The 20,724-nt window shown below is 42.4% G+C and overlaps 1 protein-coding gene across 3 annotated transcripts in view; it reads right to left on the bottom strand.

Annotated features, from left to right (window-relative positions):
* Nucleotides 1-20,724, bottom strand: part of CRIF (growth arrest and DNA damage-inducible proteins-interacting protein CRIF) — a 202,242-nt gene continuing 181,518 nt past the window's right edge. For 2 of the 3 annotated variants that reach the window (XM_071670745.1, XM_071670747.1), the window contains 3 exons: nucleotides 6,009-6,241; nucleotides 2,984-3,083; nucleotides 1-373 (listed from right to left, as the gene is read on the bottom strand). In XM_071670745.1, coding sequence (XP_071526846.1) covers nucleotides 95-373; nucleotides 2,984-3,083; nucleotides 6,009-6,241 — 612 coding nt within the window. In that variant the 3' untranslated portion in view covers nucleotides 1-94. Of the gene's footprint in view, nucleotides 374-2,983; nucleotides 3,084-6,008; nucleotides 6,242-7,977; nucleotides 8,300-20,724 lie in introns of those variants that run through there. The other variant, XM_071670744.1, reaches the window with a different exon arrangement.

A 20,724-nucleotide genomic window follows, 5' to 3' on the forward strand; every position in this document is an offset into this window, starting at 1 on the left:
AAAAGTTTTTCCTTTTAATAGGTCGCTACAATGACAAAGTATATTGAGTGGTTTTGTGTCTACAAGTGGAGTGACTAGAAGATGGTATCTTAGTTCACACTACTGATGAGCCTGACAATGTATTGGGTGGGTCATTTTTCTCGTCATAACCAGAGCCACTGGCAGAGGCTTTCTCAACAGGGCTTTCTTCAACTACTTGAGTCTTTAATCTCTCTATCATACGTTGCTGTCTTGCTAACTTTTTAGCTGCTTTTGATGCCTTCTTTTCTTCTCGTTCCTTTTGCAACAAGGCATCCTTAAAGCGGTCATCTCTTGGATCAATGCGAAAACCAAAGATCTGTCGTACTTCTTCAATAAGCCGTTCTTTCTTGGCCTGTAAAAAATTGTCTATTAATGATTAAGATTTTTCCTTAATTAATCCATAAAATAATTTCATACTAAGTGACTTTCAGTTTTTAGATCTACTCTCTTTGCCTGACAAACCTGTTGCAACAGTTTATCTCTGGGATACAGCTTGTTCATGACACTGCTATCTCTTGCAAACTTCATTCTTTGTTAAAAAGGATGGAATGGATATATCAAAGCTCTGACTGGAGATGACGGTGACATAAATGTGTGTAACGGAAGTAACAAACGGATTATATCTCTTAAAAGAATGGAAAGTTTGGAAGTGCAAATGATGTAGTGTGTGAGATATAGTAAAGCAGAGTTAAAACTGCTTTGGAAAACATGTTAAAAGCATAGGAAAGTCGTAAGATGCTGGATGAATGGATTAAAACAGTAACTGATCCATTGTATAAAAGGAACAAGAGTAAAAGTAAGTCTAAGATGTGTAGAGGAATAAATCCACTTAGGACAGTTTGCATGGTTCATGGTAAGATAGTGATGGATCATGTTAAAAGAATGTTAATATCTGCTTTGGAAAACCTGTTAAAAACACAGGAAAGTGGTCAGGTGCTAGGTGACTGGATGAAAGCAATAACTGTTCAACTGTATAAGAGGAGAGGGAGTAAGTCTATAATATGTAAAAGAATAAAGCTGATCCATTCAAAGTCCAGAACATAATACCATAAACACTGATGATATCCTGGATGCAAAAGAGCCTGATGAACTCAGTGAGCTAAAAGGTGAAGAACAAAAAGAGAGAAAAGAGAAACAGAAGACAATGAATGCTCTAAAACTAACAATCCAGCTGCTGCACAGAAGAAAACAAAAACAGACATGAGTGACTAGCTGGCACTGGCTGTCCATGTGATATTGAAGAGTGAAATATATATTTGTGTATTAAAAGAAAAAAAATTTGAGCTCATACTAAGACTGGAAAAAGAAAGAAAATAAACAAACAAATAGCTTATCATCACAGGTCCTCCAGAGATGCCAGGAGTTGGAAACGGTGTCCAGTATTCATGGAATAATTATAGCCTTTTCCTTAATTTTTTCTGGCAAATATACTTTTTGTCGATGGAGTCACTCATTCTACATGATACAAATAAATTAGACAAACATAAATGAAAAACATTTCCCCAGATAGATCTCTGCATCATCTGAATACATATCAATGGAAATATCTACTCATGAAAAACAGATATTCAGAAAAACTGATTTATGCTAATGCAAACCCCAGTGATGAATGTTGAATGGGAGACGGAGGAAGGGAGAGTTTTCCATAAGCCCTATGTGCCTGATCACTTGCCCGAATGACCTCAGAATGGAACAGTTGAGCCATGGATTGGAAGAAGACAGTAATTTATGCAAGGAATGTCTGAATAGAATTTTGGTACTCATTTTAGTCAGATTTGCTGAGTGCCTATACTTACAGTTACATAGGGCTGCTGAATAACATGCCATCAAAGTAGGTACATTTATGAGTGTGGTTAGATGAACCAATTGCGGGCAAGACTGTGTAGTTATAGTGCACAGCATTAGAGGTCAAAAACAGATCCAGAATACTGGGACTCTTGAGTGGTCATGGGGGTAAGGAATATGGTGGGTTGAGAGATTATTTGTTCTAGATCACTGAGAAAGGAAAATGCAGGGGCTTCAATCCCTCACAAACTATATTGGAGGAATCTAACCATTCCCAATGAAGAATGCTGAAGTCCCCTTATGACAGAAGTTTACACAGTTGTACAAAAATGCAAAATTTGTAAAATCAGGAGAGCTATGGGCAAAACAAAAGAAAAGTTGGAAGACAGACCTTGAGACATCTAGTTTGGGAACTCAAGGTCCTCGAGGCATGCAACAGATGTGTTGATGTTGGAATAAGCACAGACAAAAAAAAATTTTCTTAAATGACAAATTAGTCTGCAAAGTTAAAAAATACACCACTTTTATGAGCGTGGAAGTCCCATGTTTCTCTTTAACTCACAAGGTACAGGTTGAGGATGGGCATTAGCAATGCTGATGATGTATTTACTGATTCACCCCATTAAACAGGGAATGAAGTAATAATAATAATAGATAAATGAAGAGATGAATGGAAATCTAAATCATCCTCATGTATGTCAAACTTTAATTTTGTTCCTAATAAATAAGCTCGCATATTTGTAACCAACAATCTTGTCAAAATGCTCATATTTCACCAAAATTCCTTTACCATTATCTGCAAAGCTTGCAATACTAGTCTTTAACTTGTTCACTTAACTCTTGACCATTTCTATTTAACCTGCCTTGCAAAAACCTAACATACTTAAATATTTCTTTTGATTAACATTCACAACTTCCATCTGCTTGCATTCTTAATTCATTCCTCTTGGATTCCATTTAGCCATATGAATCAAGATATCTTGGAAGTGGTTGCAGGTGTGCCACTTACACCTGAAGCCTCAAGCTCCTTAAATGGATACAGCACTTTTGCACTATCAAGTACATAAAAACTAATTACATTATATCAAAGAGAAAAAAAATGTGATCCTCAGAATTACAGAATACACATTCATCAAAAGCAATAAATGTTAAAGGTGATACAATGGGGAAAAATTACCTTAGCGTCCTGTGCCTCTTTCTCCTTTTTGGCAATCCGGTCCCTGACTACCTTCTTCCAACCTTCCAACTTGGCCATCTTATTGACTAGGTCCTCTTGCCTGCAATGGATTTGATTAGTAGTTATCTTTTTGAGAAGATAAATGAGTTTTCTATATGGAGAGAGAGAGAGAGAGAGAGAGAGAGAGAGAGAGAGAGAGAGAGAGAGAGAGAGAGAGAGGGGGGGGGGGGGGTCCAAGAAATGTACAAAGGGTGAGTCTGATATTAGAGTGAGAGTGAGAGCTAAGATGGGGGAAATGGCACTTTTATGGAGAGAGAGAGAGAGAGAGAGAGAGAGAGAGAGAGAGAGAGAGAGAGAGAGAGAGAGAGAGAGTCAAGGAATGTACAAAGGGTGAGTCTGAGATTAGTGTGAAAGGGAGAGCTAAGATGGGGGCATGGCACTTCTACTTAAGGAGTTAAGATGTCTTAATAAGTGTACAAAAGTGAGTCATAGTATTTTCAACTTTTTATATTAAAAGACCAACATAATGCATTTTCTACATCTTGGCATTTTAATTTCTTGATTTTCACATTAAAATATTTTTTCATAAAAATGGTTAAAAAGTGATTTTTTGAAAATACTGATATGTGCCCACCTTTTTTACCTGGAAGGGGGGATAAAAACTAATTTAAGAGGCATAGTTACACCTCTATACATGTAAATCACTCCTGGTTATATTATTTATTCATTTTCATTATACTTGATTGTCGTTTTCCGTGTCAGCGAGGTAGCACCAGGAAACAGACGAAGAATGACCCATCCACTCATACACACACACACACACACACACACACACACACACACATATATAAATAAATATATACATATTCTTTTTCCATACATATTTGCCATTTCCCATGTTAGAGAGGTAGTGTTAAGAATAGCGGACTGAGCCTTAGAGGGAATATCCTCACTTGGCCCCCTTCTCTCTTCCCCCCCCCCCCTTTTTTTTAAAAGTAAAACGGGAGGGGAGGATTTCCAGCCTCTTGCTCCCTCCCCTTATAGTCGCCTTCTACGACACGCAGGGAATACGAGGGAAGTATTCTTTCTCCCCATCCCCAGGGATAATATACATGTACATAAATGCACATACATGCACATATACATACATATCACATACGCACACAGACATATACATATATGCATATTCATACTTGCTTGCCTTCATTTTCCCAGCGCCACCCTGCCCTATGGGAAACAGCATCACCACCCCCTGCATCAGCAAGGTAGCATCAGAAAAAGATAATAAAAGATCACATTCGTTCACTCTCTAGCTGTCGTGTGTAATGCACCGAAACCACAGCTCCTTACCCACATCCAGACCCCACAGACCTTTCCATGGTTTACCCCAGACATTTCACATGCCCTGGTTCAGTCCATTGACAGCTTGTGGACACCAGTATACCACACTGTTTCAATTCAATCTATTCCTTGCATGCCTCTCACCCTCCTGTATGTTCAGGCCCCGATCACTCAAAATCTTTTTCACTCTATCCTTCTACCTCCAATTTGGCCTTCTGCTTCTCCTTGTTCCCTCTACCTCTGACAAATATATCCTCTTTGTTAACCTTTCCTCACTCATTCTCTCCATATGTCAAAACCATTTCAACACCCTCTTCTGCTCTCTCAACCACACTCTTTTTATTACCACACATCTCTCTTACTTGATCAAACTACCTAATATTCTAAGATATTAGTAAAATGTTCAAATTCAAGATCACGAAAATTCATCTAAAAATGTCTTACTTGATCAAACTACCTAATATTCTAAGATATTAGTAAAATTTCTAGATGACATAAAAAATCATCTAAAAATGTGTACCAAATTATGACTTGTTCTTACGTGGAAAAAAGACAATTTCAGCAAAGCAAACTTCACACGTTCACTGTTTCCCGCATCAACAAGGTGGCACCAAAAACATGTGAAAAATGGTCTGATTCATTCACAATCATTCTCTAGCCATTATTTAAAATGCACCAAAACCACAGTCTCTGAGCCTCGTGTCCACAACCAGGCCTAACGGACCTTTCCATGGTTTCCCCTAACAGCTCTCTTTATAGGAGCCTCTGCAAACACTGCACTAGACTCGCCCTCTACCAGTGGCCTGTTAAGGGTGAGGCACTAAAGGCTAAGAAGCAGCACTGAAATTCACTAGTTATGGAGACTCCACTGCTGAGGCCACCCCCATAAGGGAGTTCCAGAAGGGAACAGGCATCAGAGATACATAGATAGATAGATTGATAGCTAGATAGCTAGATAGATAGATAGCTCTCTTTGTTAATCCTCATTCAGCTAATCAAAGTGCTGTACAAAGATATGCTCACAACTAATCAGCACCAAGCACTTTTTTCTGTTAGTACAGAACAGATTTTGTCATGCTTACATTGTGCATACATTTTTGCTGACTTGCCAATTCTTCAATATCACTGTCACTAATTTTTACCTATAATGTTTGGAAAAATGGCCTGTAAGTTCTAGTGCTGCTTGTGTATCTAAAGAGCCAAGGAAAAGCCTCCCCTTGCATGATAAATTACAAGTGCTCAGGTGGCTGGAATCTGGTGAGCATTGCGTGAATTGCCTGACTCAACCCAGCAGCCTGGGCTCATCCTAGGCTGTGGGGGTCGGGGTAGAAGACCCATGAAGGCTTCATCATATATTTCAAACATTCATGAGTTATCTGTTTTTGGCCAGTTAAGTGATTTGGCACAATGATACAAAAATAATTATTTAAGAGTGCACTGCTGTTTCACTGACACTTTACATTTTCAAGTTTTATCTTTTTTTTTGTCAGTATCATTAAATTCATAGTTTTAAAATGAGAATCTTTTTACAGTAACTGAGTTCACAACCTATAAAGAAATATGGATTTCACTCTTCAAAATTTACCATAAGAATTTTCTTTTCTTACATTAAATTTTGAAGAGTTCATCAGACACCCATTATATGATAAAATTATTCGATCACATACATCTACATTTCCCTCACCTTTCTTTCAATCTGAGTTCTTCCTCTTGCTTTTTTTTCCTCTCCAACTCAATCATCTGGTGTATGGAATGTGGGTATGCAATACTCTCCCATTCCTTATTCAAACGCAATTCTTCCTTACTCGGCCATAACTTGGAAATACTGATGCCACTAGCAGCACCATACTCCCCATAAAGCTTACGCTGAGAGGACAAGGAAAGAACTTGTTCCTCATCATCTGTTAAAAGTTGAGGCTGAAAAGACAAGAAAAGAGTTCCATTAATATGCATTATGGTGGTTAAAAATGTCTAATTTCTTTTATCAGTTCCCCATTTCTTGCATTAGTGAGGTAATGCCAGGAACAGACCTAATTCACTCACATACACTTTCTAGCTACTATGTGAAACGCAATGAAACCATAGTTCCCTATCCACAACCTGGCCCCACAGGTTTTCCATGGATGCCCTGAGGGCTTCATATGCCCTAGTATGGTCCAATGACATTGTCTCCCCTTGCATACCATATTGCTTTAATTCACTCTGTTCCAAATCAACATGCCCCTCCAGATATACTTTTAACGACAAAACCAGGGCATCATACCCAACATCCACTGTAGTGTGAAAATATAAACAAAAACAAAGACAAAGTTCTATAACTGCTCGGTGAGAGGTGATGACCAGATGTACTAGTTGTATACAAAATATAGCTAACCCAAAGGCAAGTGATGTTTTGATGATAGTTTATAACTTGAGAGTAATTACTAGCTAAAGGCCTAGGTTGGAAATGCCAAAAAACGTCTTGAAGCCTTGGAAGATATGAGTCATTCAGAATAGAACCAAAGACATGGTAAGGAAGGAAGTATATGGAGTAAAGGAGAGAGAGAAAAAGAGAATGTAATCTGATTACTGAAGGAATAGAAAAAAATAAAATCCATTAAGATGCAGGATCAAACTGTATGGAGGATGATTTACAAATAGGAAATCACCTGTTACAGGAGTTACTGTCAGTCACTGATGTTGAGATAATGAGAGTCCAGGTGCACTTTCATGTAATGATCACATTGTCAGGGGAGATGCAAGAATGAGATAGAAGATGTAGAACAGTCAGATGATATACAAAAGATGTACCTATGATGCCATTTGGTAAACAAGCTTGTTTACTAAAGGTGCCTTTGCTACATCTCTTCCTTGTATATCAACTGACTGTTCTACATCTATCTTATTCTTTTTTTTCTCCCCTGACAATGTGATCATTACATGAAAGAGCACTTAAGAACTTAACGTGTTTCATTTCCTTGTGGTTATCAGCATATATTAAATCACACAGACCACTGTGACATCTTGCAATATATATATATATATATATATATATATATATATATATATATATATATATATATATAATTTTAAAGTTTAAGCCCCATAAAAATATGGCGAGTGATATGTTTTTCCAATGGTATTTCCTGGCTAAATGATACGTGTCAGAGTGCTTCTTACAAAATTGATCTAGCAACTGCATATATCAGAAATTCTTTAACAAAGGGTATATATATATATATATATATATATATAGGTAATGCAAACTTTATGTCCCAACAAAGATCTTTGGGTGAGCATGAAACAAAAATCTCATAACTTCTGCAGGAGGTAAATTATATAAAGATAATCTAAATTTTAGTTAATGCAAGTAAGTTAAAAGTACTGCATACATCCCAGGGGACAGTCACCCCACAAGACAATTGTGAAACAAACAATTCAGGACAATGATAATCCTAAACTACCCTTCAGACTCGTGCCCAATCTCTCCCTTGATGTATTAAACTATTCAAAAATGATTATAAAAGTTTTTAAGTTCAAAATATAACGTAGATATGACCCGGCTGATGTCAGCCTTCCTGTAGAACTTGACTATATGACTAACTCCCTAACCTCACTAATAACCTGTTGTAACCCCCTCTAAATACCTTGTGAGTTAAATGCATCCCACTAACCTTGTTGTGATACTTCATATAGTGGCGAGGCTTGAGCCCGGATCTATTTCTCTTCTCGTCAATCAAGTCCTGATCATTTTGGTCTGGGGCGTCACCGGCGGCCAGCGAGGTCTGCTGAGCCAGTGGCCGCCATGTCTGCCTCACAAAGTCTCGATTCCATTTTAATAAAGTTTGGGGCAAAGGGCGACACTGAATCATGTCTCACTGCTTTTGCTGCTCACCTTTGTTATGGCTCGGCTTGCTTATCTAGTTCAGAAGGTCAACTGCCATGACCGTGCCGTATTTTCAAAGCGATTCCCTGTAGTCGACTACAGCGCCATCTATTGCTAAGATGGCGTACTAATCAGAGGAAATTTATTTCTTTTAGGGTAAATGCTATAATTTTTCCACGAGGGTCATAAGGAAAAATGATTAAAACGACTAGAAACCGTGTAGTTCTTGTTAATTGAACCAAAGCTCCTTTGTGTAAGTATATTAATGATAAAAAAACATATTTCACCCCTATTCCGCCATGGCTCTCACTCCATTACTGAAACAGTCATATAAATTTTGAATAAAGAAAGCACATACTTGACGTACCTTAACATAATAGTTATGTTTGATCTTCTTCAAAACAGAAAAAAGTCATTTGACTGGAATAGGTACATAAATACCTTCTAGTACCTTACGTTTTCTTTACTATTAATACACGAATTTATACTGTACAAAGACATCTGTATTCGCATATTCCAGTCAAATGACTTTTTTCTATCTTAAAGAGGATCAAATATTACTGTTATGTTAAGTCAAGTATGTGCTTTATTTATTCAAAGTTTATGTGACTCTTTCAGTAATGGAGTGGGATCTATGGCGGAATGAGGGTGAAATATAAGTTTTCAGATTATATGTAATATACATCATAAAAATAAAATAAGTAATGTTTCACCATATCTACCATTATAATAGATCACAGCAATCAGTTACTGCCATTAATAGATTTAGCATATATAAAGAACAAGATATTTCATACCCTCCCCAAAACATGTAAATACTTCACAGAGTCTACCCCCTAAACACCGAAAAACTAAAAATTCCACTGATATCCTCGGAATTTCACCGAAAACCAGGAGGACTGCAGTACAACAAGCAAAATACGCCTACACTATGTAGGCGACCTAATTGAAAATACTTATATGATAGCAACGACAGTGGTTAGTTACCAGATGTCACCTGTCAGGATCCTTGAATGAAAATATATATATATATATATTGTGGCATAGCTTCCTGTCTGAGTAATCTGCTCCGGTACCAGTCAGCTGATCGAGAGTAAATAAATCCAATACTCAACGTGCATATAACTTCTGGTATATATATATATATATATATATATATATATATATATATATATATATATATATATTTTTTTTTTTTTTTTTTTTTTCCAAAAGAAGGAACAGAGGGGGCCAGGTGAGGATATTCCAAAAAAGGCCCAGTCCTCTGTTCTTAACGCTACCTCGCTAACGCGGGAAATGGCGAATAGTTTAAAAGAAAAGATATATATATATATATATATATATATATATATATATATATATATATATATATATATATATATATAATGTTTGAAGGAATAGTGGTTCCAACAATGTTGTATGGTTGCGAGGCGTGGGCTATGGATAGAGTTGTGCGCAGGAGGATGGATGTGCTGGAAATGAGATGTTTGAGGACAATGTGTGGTGTGAGGTGGTTTGATCGAGTGAGTAACGTAAGGGTAAGAGAGATGTGTGGAAATAAAAAGAGCGTGGTTGAGAGAGCGGAAGAGGGTGTTTTGAAGTGGTTTGGGCACATGGAGAGGATGAGTGAGGAAAGATTGACCAAGAGGATATATGTGTCGGAGGTGGAGGGAACGAGGAGAAGAGGGAGACCAAACTGGAGGTGGAAAGATGGAGTGAAAAAGATTTTGTGTGATCGGGGCCTGAACATGCAGGAGGGTGAAAGGAGGGCAAGGAATAGAGTGAATTGGAGCGATGTGGTATACCGGGGTTGACGTGCTGTCAGTGGATTGAATCAAGGCATGTGAAGCGTCTGGGGTAAACCATGGAAAGCTGTGTAGGTATGTATATTTGCGTGTGTGGACGTATGTATATACATGTGTATGGGGGTTGGGGGGTTGGGCCATTTCTTTCGTCTGTTTCCTTGCGCTACCTCGCAAACGCGGGAGACAGCGACAAAGTATAATAAAATAAATATAAATAAATAAATATATATATATATATATATATATATATATATATATATATATATATATATATATATATATATATATATATATATATTCCTATGAGTCCACGCGCAAAATTGTGATCCTTTCCATATATATATATATATATATATATATATATATATATATATATATATATATATCACATGATAACATCTTAGACTTGCCTGCATCTAAAAATCTTTACAAAATCCGCAATCAAACATCGTACACTCGAATCCCGAGTGAAAAATAACGAGGAAATACTAAATGTTAAATCTTAGATCATTAGAAGATGTCAGGCGTTTTTAATAGTACAACAGATGATGGTCTATATTATTGTATATAAAAGTAAAATATTCAACATTCACACATATCAAAACATCAAGTGATCAATCCATCGTGTACTCGGTCATCTGGCGTATGTACGCAAGTTTAAATTGAAGTTTTACATAAGGCAAAAACAGAGGTGAAAGAAAAAAAAATGACTTTCGTAGAGTCGATTTACATAAGAGCAAGAGCAGAGGTAGAAAATAAAATGACTTCCTTAAGAGAAAAGTTGAGTTACATAAAGCAACAACAGAGGTAAAAAAGAAGAAAAAAAATTGACTTCCATCAAGTCGATTTACACAAGTACTTTACTCTATACTGACCATTCTTTGCTGTAATCCTACATGTTTGAGGCATGAATGGGAGCTGGATGCTCTGAGAAGATTTTATGAACAGAGACGGTGCTCTCACTTAATAGATGAACTCAGTACGTAAAGTGGAAGAAAGTAAAAAAAAATTCTTTCATAAGTAGGAAAGTCCATGTTTTACTGTATTATACAAGACACGGGTTGAGGGTGAGTATATGAGTGATGCTGGGAGGTTGTATGTATGTATGTACGTACCTGGTCCACCCAACCATTTTTCGTCTCCATTGAAGGCACTTTATACTTCCCCCTAGATTTCAAATTTCTAGTAAGATTCAAGAAAGCGCACTTTAAATTAATGAATAATATTAATATCTATTTTAGAAATGCTAAGGTCACTGAAGCCATCAAGTTAGAACCACGAATCGAAAAAAATTGGTTCTCAAGGTAATTCTAAGACCATACAGGCTCTCACTGCATATATGGACCTTATATACAAGCGAATTAGCATAAGTCTTAAGTTAATTATTCATTATGAGTAATAACCCTGCCCTCAATATCTAACAGTTATATTTCAAATGGCTCACTAGAATGACGGGGTCTCACTAAACCTATACGTACGGTCTGTGATGAAGATAAATGTGAGAATCACTACAGTCTAAGTTGTTCAAACACTCCTAGAGGCCTGAGACTCGTGAGAGGATCAAAGTCAATTCATTTTGAGAAGGGCGAGGTATTCAGTTTTACTGTAGTTTATCCTCGGAAAAATATGTTCCTCAATTATGGAAACTGTTTTCTATGTTACTCGCCTTTATGGCACACTATAGTAAAATAAATTTTTCCTTATAGACTAATCATGAGTTAGAAACATAAGTAGAGAGCCAAGATGAATATATTTGCCTTCATGTTATTGGAGTTGTAATAGAGAGGCATGAAAAGTTCCTTCAGTATAGCGTTTCTGTAACTATATGAAAGTAAAGTTGTTAGGCATTTTATTGAAATTGTTAGTTATTCAATTGCTCACAGATTTGTCTACTACTTGTTTATCTGACTATAATGATTAGGAATTGAGACCATACGAACCAGCTTGACCAATACAGTGGATACCAGAAGCTGAGCCGATCGCCAAGAGAAAATGAGTTCTTGCGAGACATCAAAACACACAACGATAGAAAACTCGACCAAGGCACTTGGTTACATCACTGTTAAAAGAGGCAAGGCCAACCCTGGTGACCATAAACCCATCTCTCTAACACCCATCACCTGGGAAATCATGAGACATCTCGTCGTGCGCTACCTGATGGAGGTAAGTGAGGTAAGTCATCCCGAACCATTTGCAATATGGGTTGAGAACAACAGGATCGTGACTGGCCATAGTGTCTGGATCGAGTCACCCCAAGCATGACCTCCTCCTCACTAGACTCCAGCGAGGCTTTTGACTCTGTGCCCCACCGACGCCTTCTGTTTAATGTACTATGGTCTCAGTGACCACGTCGTACACATCAATCACTGACAGCAAGTCCGCCTTGTTCATCTTAGGAGTACCTACAAGGTAGCGTGTTAGGTCCATTGCTCTTTCTGTTCTACACGAACGACGCCAACGAAGAAATAAGCTCAGAAATACGCCTCTTCAGCGATGACAGCATCACCTACAGGGAGATAAGAATGACCCAAGACACGGCTCATGCAGTTCGATGCATCAAAGTGCGATGGAATCAGCATCATGCAAGAAACAGAAGAATAAACCTCCTCCACTCCAGCCATTATAGCGTCGGCCAGATGGGTAGACTTTAGAGAAGGACAAGAACATGTAATGACCACCTTCGTTGCCATCATTTCAGATGATCCGATGTGGAATGCCCAACGTGACAAGATCTGGGCCAAGTCCAACAGCACCTTGCGCCTTACCAAGCACAGAACCCAGACAGACTGCAAACCCTATATCGAGGCAAGGTCCTATCACACGACACCTCAGACCCGAGCTGGAGTATGGATGCTGTACCTGGAACCAATCCAGCGACGAAGCTGCATGGCCCATAAGAGCTAGCTACTGGAGGGAGGCTAGGTGTAGTTACAACGCTACTGTAACCCCTCCAGAGGGACTCGCTTTAGATCAGAAGGCTCCTCCTTCGTCAGAGTCCAGCACGGACGTGTAGCGATCCCTTTCCCCACACTACACAGTGCCTTGGTCAACCTACGCAAGTGGAGAGCTGACCCCACACCCTTGCCATCAGAGACACAACTCCAGCACCGTCTGCGTCCTTCGAACTCAGGACAGCGCGGGTGTGGAATCAGCGACCAGCGTCTGTCTGTAGTGACCACCACAAGACCCCAGGGTTACTGAAGGGCTGCACTGCCCCGTACATACGTACGTCCAAGACCTTCACCGACCCTGGCCATCCTTTTTGAGAGAGTTCTCGTGATGCTCTGTAAATGGTTAGCCTCTCGTGCCCCTGGGGGGATTGCTGGCCTCAACACAGGCATCAGCAGCTGGAACCTAACTTCTCCTGTCATTCACTCGTAAATATTTCTTACGTATTTACGACGAGTGTATTTCACCACCAGCAGGGAAGGTGTGATATCAGGCGTGAGAGCAGCATCACCCTAGTGTGCCACACAGGTGAGGAGGAGGTGTGGCAGGTAGGTGTGCCACACAGGCGAGGAGGAGATGTGGCAGGTAGGTGTGCCACACGGCTGAGGAGAAGATGTGGCAGGTAGGTGTGCCACACGGGTGAGGAGGAGATGTGGCAGGTAGGTGTGCCACACGGGTGAGGAGGAGGTGTGGCAGGTAGGTGTGCCACACGGGTGAGGAGGAGATGTGGCAGGTAGGTGTGCCACACGGGTGAGGAGGTGTGGCTGGTAGGTGTGCCACACGGGTGAGGAGGAGATGTGGCAGGTAGGTGTGCCACACAGGTGAGGAGAAGATGTGGCAGGTAGGTGTGCCACACGGGTGAGGAGGTGTGGCTGGTAGGTGTGCCACACGGGTGAGGAGGAGATGTGGCAGGTAGGTGTGCCACACAGGTGAGGAGGAGATGTGGCAGGTAGGTGTGCCATACAGGTGAGGAGAAGTTGTGGCAGGTAGGTGTGCCACACAGGCGAGGAGGAGGTGTGGCAGGTAGGTGTGTCACACAGGCGAGGAGGAGGTGTGGCAGGTAGGTGTGCCACACAGGTGAGGAGGAGGTGTGGCAGGTAGGTGTGCCACACAGGCGAACATCAAACTGGAAGTCCTGATCTCACAACCAGGATATTTGGTGGAGAAATTCTCCATAACAGACCCAGTGTTGTACTCGGGGAGGGACCCCTTGGTCGCTAATCCCCGCTACAGATAACATAACAGGAAATCATTGAATTAGAAGAATCTATTTTTTTTCCTATTAGATATGAAAAAAAAAGAATAACTCAAATGACCCAAAGTTTCTAAATCAAGTTTGTGTAATCTGATCCCAACTTGGTTATGGTGGAGGGCGTCAGGAGGCATGAGAGGAAGGAAGACGACACAAGTTTCCCAGACTTGATCGTGTGGCCAACTTGAGACCCAAACTTACACACGACACCCTGATCTACACCCAGATCTAAATGAGATAAAAGTTAGGGATGTCTGGTGTCACCATTGGGATTGGTTCGTCTGCCACTGGGTGAAAATTGGGTGAGCAATGACGACCGGAGGAGTAAACTGTCCCCTGAGTGGGAGGAGACTCCCCGACCCCACCACTTCTAAAACTCCTACACACTTGTGTCGTGGAGGTTTTGAATGATTGCAGTGGCACTCGTCTTACGTCCTTGTTCCCGCAACTCTCTCTCCCCTCAAGCAACTTTTCTTTCTTCACGTCTCTTCGAAACACTTCTCCTGCCTACTTTTCCAGTCTCGATGTCTTGTTGAAAGACCTACATCGCTGGAACGTTCTTGTGGCCATTGAGAAAAAAAAACCCTGTATGCAATGATCGCAACACCCCTTAATCTTCTTTCTTCCAAAATGGATAGACTGGGACTTCTCTCATTCAGCTCTGACAGGTCTGGTACCATTCTTGGTGTGCCCCTGCAGATCCTTTCCAGTTTCCATCCCTTTCCCCATCGCAACGAAGATACCTACTGCAACACACATCAGAATGGAACCAATGCACAACCTCTCTCAACCTCTCTCTCTCTCTCTCTCTCTCTCTCTCTCTCTCTCTCTCTCTCTCTCTCTCTCTCTCCATCAGCCCCACCTCACGCATCTCCAACACAGTGTAAACCTCTCTCTCTCTCTCTCTCTCTCTCTCTCTCTCTCTCTCTCTCTCTCTCTCTCTCTCTCTCTCTCTCTCCATCAGCCCCACCTTACGCATCTCCAACACAGTGTAAACCTCTCTCTCTCTCTCTCTCTCTCTCTCTCTCTCTCTCTCTCTCTCTCTCTCTCTCTCTCTCTCTCTCTCTCTTCATCAGCCCCACCTCACGCATCTCCGACACACAGTGTATCCCCTCCAACAACAATCTCCAACCCCCAACTAGACCTTCCTTGGTCTCCTCCAACCTCCAAACTATAGTTTTTCTAGAACCAAACCTTCGTTATCTCCAAACACTCCTCTCCTTCCTCCAAGAGCCTAGCCCTCCCCTCCCCTCCTCCCCGAGGACACCATCTGTGACCCCCGGGGGTCAAGCTGGGTCAACCCTGCAATACGGGTCAGAGAGAATGAGGCGGCGTCGTCACCTTCTGTGACCCTCCGGGCGGGGTCAGGCTGGGTCGACCCTGTAACACAGGTCAGACGAAGGGGAGGGAGGGAGAGGTGAGGGTGAGGTGAAAGGGGGGTTAGTCATCTGTACTGCAGGCATGTTGGTAAAAGTCGCTAAAAAGAAAACGCATTGCGTTGCATCACATTACGGGAGATTACTGGCTTAGAAGACATGGGATGATGATTCTTAAACGGTTGATCATGATCTCTCAGGCGAAGGTGTGATTAATATGACCAGGTTGGCTGAGGTGGCGAGCGCTCCACCTACCACCCACACCCACCGTACAGGGTATATCGCCCACACCCACACTGTACAGGGTATACCGCCCAGACCCACACTGTACAGGGTATACCGCCTACACCCACACTGTATAGAGTATATCGCCCACACCCACACTGTATAGGGTACACCGCCCACACCCCACTCCACAGGGTATGCCGCCCACACCCAACTCCACAGGGTATGCCGCCCACACCCACTGTACAGGGTATATCGCCCACACCCGTCCACAGGGACAGTGTTACGAACAACTATATCCAAGACTGTACAAGAAGAATGAGGAAACCTAATTGGAGATGAAAGGATGGAGTGAAAAAGATTTTGAGCGATCGAGGCCTGAACATGCAGGAGGGTGAAAGACGTGCACGGGATAGAGTGAACTGAAGCTATGTGGTATGTAGGGGTCGACGTGCTCTCAATGGACTGAACCAGGGCATGTGACACGTCTGGGGGTAAACCACGGAAAGCTCTGTGGGTCCTGGATGTGGACGGGTGCTGTGGTTTCGGTGCATTACACGCAACAGCTAGAGAATAGATATGAGCGGATGTGGCCTTCCCTCATCTGTTCCTGGCGCTACTTCGCCAACGTGGGAAAAGACGATCACATGGAAAAAAAAAAAAAGGAAGTTTTCTCAATGATCTAATTCACTAAGCTTCTCTGGTGGATAAAATAAATAACATGAGGGGGAAAAAAGATGGAAATATACTGCTCGTGTGAGAGGAAAATTCCCCATCATCTTTGGGGGAAAAAACCAACACCACCGTGTGATAGTTAACCTCAGATAGACACGGAGAATTGGGCTGCGCCTCTGGCTTTCCATGAACCACGAAAAGGTCAGAGGTCACGATATTTGGGTATTTTTGTTTCATATCATTCCAGCAGTGTTATCTATGTTAGCAGTGTTATCTATGTTATCAATGGTATCAGTGTTATCTATGTTAGCAGTGTTATCTAAGTTATCAGTGTCATCTACGGTATCAGTGTTATCTAAGTTATCAGTGTCATCTACGGTATCAGTGTTATCTAAGTTATCAGTGTTATCTATGTTATCAGTGTTATCTATGGTATCAGTGCTATGTTATCAATGTTATCTACGTTATCAGTGCTATGTTATCAGTGTTATCTATGTTATCAGTGTTATCTATGGTATCAGTGCTATGTTATCAATGTTATCTACGTTATCAGTGCTATGTTATGAGTGCTATCTATGTTATCAGTGCTATCTATGTTATCAGTGTTATCTATGGTAACTGTTCTCATATTTCAAGATGATGTCACATGTCATTACGCCAGGTCAAGGTACTGCTAGTTAATCCAGCCGAGATGGAAGTATTGTTACGAGAAACAGCTTCACACCAGGAGCTGTGAACAGCACAGCAGATGCTGTAGACGAGGGAACAGCTTCAGACACGGGGTGACAGCTGTGAACAGCACAGCAGATGCTGTAGACGAGGGAACAGCTTCAGACACGGGGTGACAGCTGTGAACAGCACAGCAGATGCTGTAGACGAGGGAACAGCTTCAGACACGGGGTGACAGCTGTGAACAGCACAGCAGATGCTGTAGACGAGGGAACAGCTTCAGACACGGGGTGACAGCTGTGAACAGCACAGCAGATGCTGTAGACGAGGGAACAGCTTCAGACACGGGGTGACAGCTGTGAACAGCACAGCAGATGCTGTAGACGAGGGAACAGCTTCAGACACGAGGTGACAGCTGTGAACAGCACAGCAGATGCTGTAGACGAGAGAACAGCTTCAGACACGGGGTGACAGCTGTGAACAGCACAGCAGATGCTGTAGACGAGAGAACAGCTTCAGACACGGGGTGACAGCTGTGAACAGCACAGCAGATGCTGTAGACGAGGGAACAGCTTTAGACACGGGGTGACAGCTGTGAACAGCACAGCAGATGTCGCAGCTGTGAACACACAGCAGATGTCGCAGCTGTGAACAGCACAGCAGATGTCGCAGCTGTGAACAGCACAGCAGATGTCGCAGCTGTGAACACACAGCAGATGTCGCAGCTGTAAACACACAGCAGATGTCGCAGCTGTGAAAAGCACAGCAGACATCACTGCTACGTTTTCTTTTCACTTTCTGAAGGTATTTCGTTGCGACAGTTTCACGTTTCGTGCTGGCGAGTTTGTGATATATAATATTTTTTTCCTTCGGGTTCCATATCTCTCATGTTTTTTGGTTGCCGTTACAACTTTAAGGTATGATGATGTAGTTATCCCCTTTATGTAATACGTCATCACCTTTATGTATTACGTCATCGCCTTTATGTAATACGTCATTATCTTTATGTAATACGTCATCACCTTTATGTAATACGTCATCACTTTTATGTAATACGTCATCACCTCTATGTAATACGTCATCACCTTTATGTATTACGTCATCGCCTTTATGTAATACGCCATTATCTTTATGTAATACGTCATCGCCTTTATGTAATACGTCATCACCTTTATGTATTACGTCACCACCTTTACGTAATACGGCATCACCTTTATGTAATACGTCATCACCTTTATGTATTACGTCATCACCTTTATGTATTACGTGACCACCTTTACGTAATACGGCATCACCTTTATGTAATCCGTCATCGCCTTTATGTAATACGTCATCGCCTTTATGTAATACGTCATCACCTTTATGTAATACATCATTACCTTTATTTGATACGTCATCACCTTTATGTAATACGTCATTACCTTTATTTGATACGTCATCACCTTTATGTAATACGTCATTCCCTTTATGTAAACGTCATCACCTTTATGTAATACGTCATTACCTTTATTTAATACGTCATCACCTTTATGTAATACGTCATTCCCTTTATTTAAACGTCATCACCTTTATGTAATACGTCATTCCCTTTATGTAACGTCATCACCTTTACGTAATACCTACTGTATTTCAAGGCAGTGACGTCAACAGAAGATGGCCATTCCTGTAAATACCACAAGGGCACAAGCCAAGAGAGAGAGAGAGAGAGAGAGAGAGAGAGAGAGAGAGAGAGAGAGAGAGAGAGAGATACTTCCATCCATTGACGGAGACAGTTTGCCTGGAGGCCGGGGGGGCCGGCGGGCCTAGCCTAGCGCGTAGTGATCACCGCAGGGGAGTGACACACTCACGAGGGAAACGAGTTACGTGTCAGTTACGTCTCGTCGGTGAGTATTACGTGTGAGATGATACGATCTGTACAGTTATGGAGTGACTGCTTAGGCAGACGAGGTGGGTAGATAAGGCAGCTAACTGGGACAATGGGAATGACACTTGACAGGCACTGAAGTGCTGTCGGATGGTACTGGTAGATACATCCATGGTCGATGGCTTCCTACTATCTACCAGGAGAGAGAGAGAGAGAGAGACAGAGTACGTACTTACCTACCTACTTATCTACCTACAAGTACTTACGAGAGTTGGTTGGATTAGTAAGGCTTTCGCGTAGCGATCACCGCACGTCTGGACTGGTGGGTGACACTGCTCCTCTCAGCTGCCACATTCGGTACATCACCACCTCTTCTAGGGGTGTGTCGGGGTCATCTGGGACTGACCTTAACCCATTGTCAAGTCTTCTTTTAAATGATGCTGGAGTTGTGGCGAGACGCGTCTCTTATTTCTCGTGGAAGGAGGAACGGTCGCCCAGGGTTATGTGGATGGCCTGACGTAGTTTTTGGAGTGGTCTGTGGTGTTCGAGCGGATTTAACAACTCTACATCATCCTAACTGAAAGGGGTCTTAGATTCAATACATTTTCCTTGATACTTTTTCAAATGCCTGTCAAGGGTAGGCTGTGATATATCTCTCTTTCTCTCCTTTTCTCCGGTTGTGTAGTTATTTAGAATCAACTTAGCCTTTCATGGTGGTTTATATAGTGCGCCCCTTCAGTCATCCTTCCCAGGGCTGGTCAGGCTTCCCAGGGCCATAGGTCACCTTTCCCAGGGCCAAGGGTCGCCATTCCCAGGGGCCATGGCAGGTCAGGCTTCTCAGGGCCATGATGGGTCAGGCTTCCCAGGGCCATGATGGGTCACCCTTCCTAGGGCCATGATGGGTCAGCCTTCCCAGGGCCATGACGGGCCAGGCTTCCCAGGGCCATGATGGGCCAGGCTTCCCAGGGCCATGATGGGTTAGGCTTCCCAGGGCCATGATGGGTCAGCCTTCCCAGGGCCATGACGGGCCAGGCTTCCCAGGGCCATGATGGGCCAGGCTTCCCAGGGCCATGACGGGCCAGGCTTCCCAGGGCCATGATGGGTCAGCCTTCCCAGGGCCATGATGGGTCAGGCTTCCCAGGGCCATGATGGGTCAGCCTTCCCAGGGCCATGATGGGTCAGGCTTCCCAGGGCCATGATGGGTTAGGCTTCCCAGGGCCATGACGGGCCAGGCTTCCCAGGGCCATGATGGGTTAGGCCTCTCAGAGCCATAGGTCACCCTTCCCAGGGCCAAGGGTCAGGCTTCTCAAGGCCATGGCAGGTCACCCTTTCCAGGGCCAAGGGTCGCCATTCCCAGGGCCAAGGGTCAGGTTTCCCAGGGCCAAGGGTCAGGTTTCCCAGGGCCAAGGGTCACCCTTCCTAGGGCCATGACAGGTCAGGCTTCCCAGGGCCATGACAGGTCAGGCTTCCCAGGGCCATGATGGGTCAGGCCTCCCAGGGCCATGGATCACCCTACACCAGCAGGACCCGACTTGCTTATGGAGGCAGGCCACGGTCGCCCATGTCAACAACAACAAAAGTGTTCCGAGGGGATGACAGAATAACAAAGTTCGATCTAAACAATAGAATTTTCTTTGTTCATAAAAAAAGAAAAGGAAAACGGAATCATCCGTTAACTGTAGCAACAACTGACACAGAGGGTTGCCAGCGATGGAGCACT

The sequence above is a fragment of the Panulirus ornatus genome, chromosome 15, assembly GCF_036320965.1.
Source record: "Panulirus ornatus isolate Po-2019 chromosome 15, ASM3632096v1, whole genome shotgun sequence".
Taxonomy (NCBI): domain Eukaryota; kingdom Metazoa; phylum Arthropoda; class Malacostraca; order Decapoda; family Palinuridae; genus Panulirus; species Panulirus ornatus.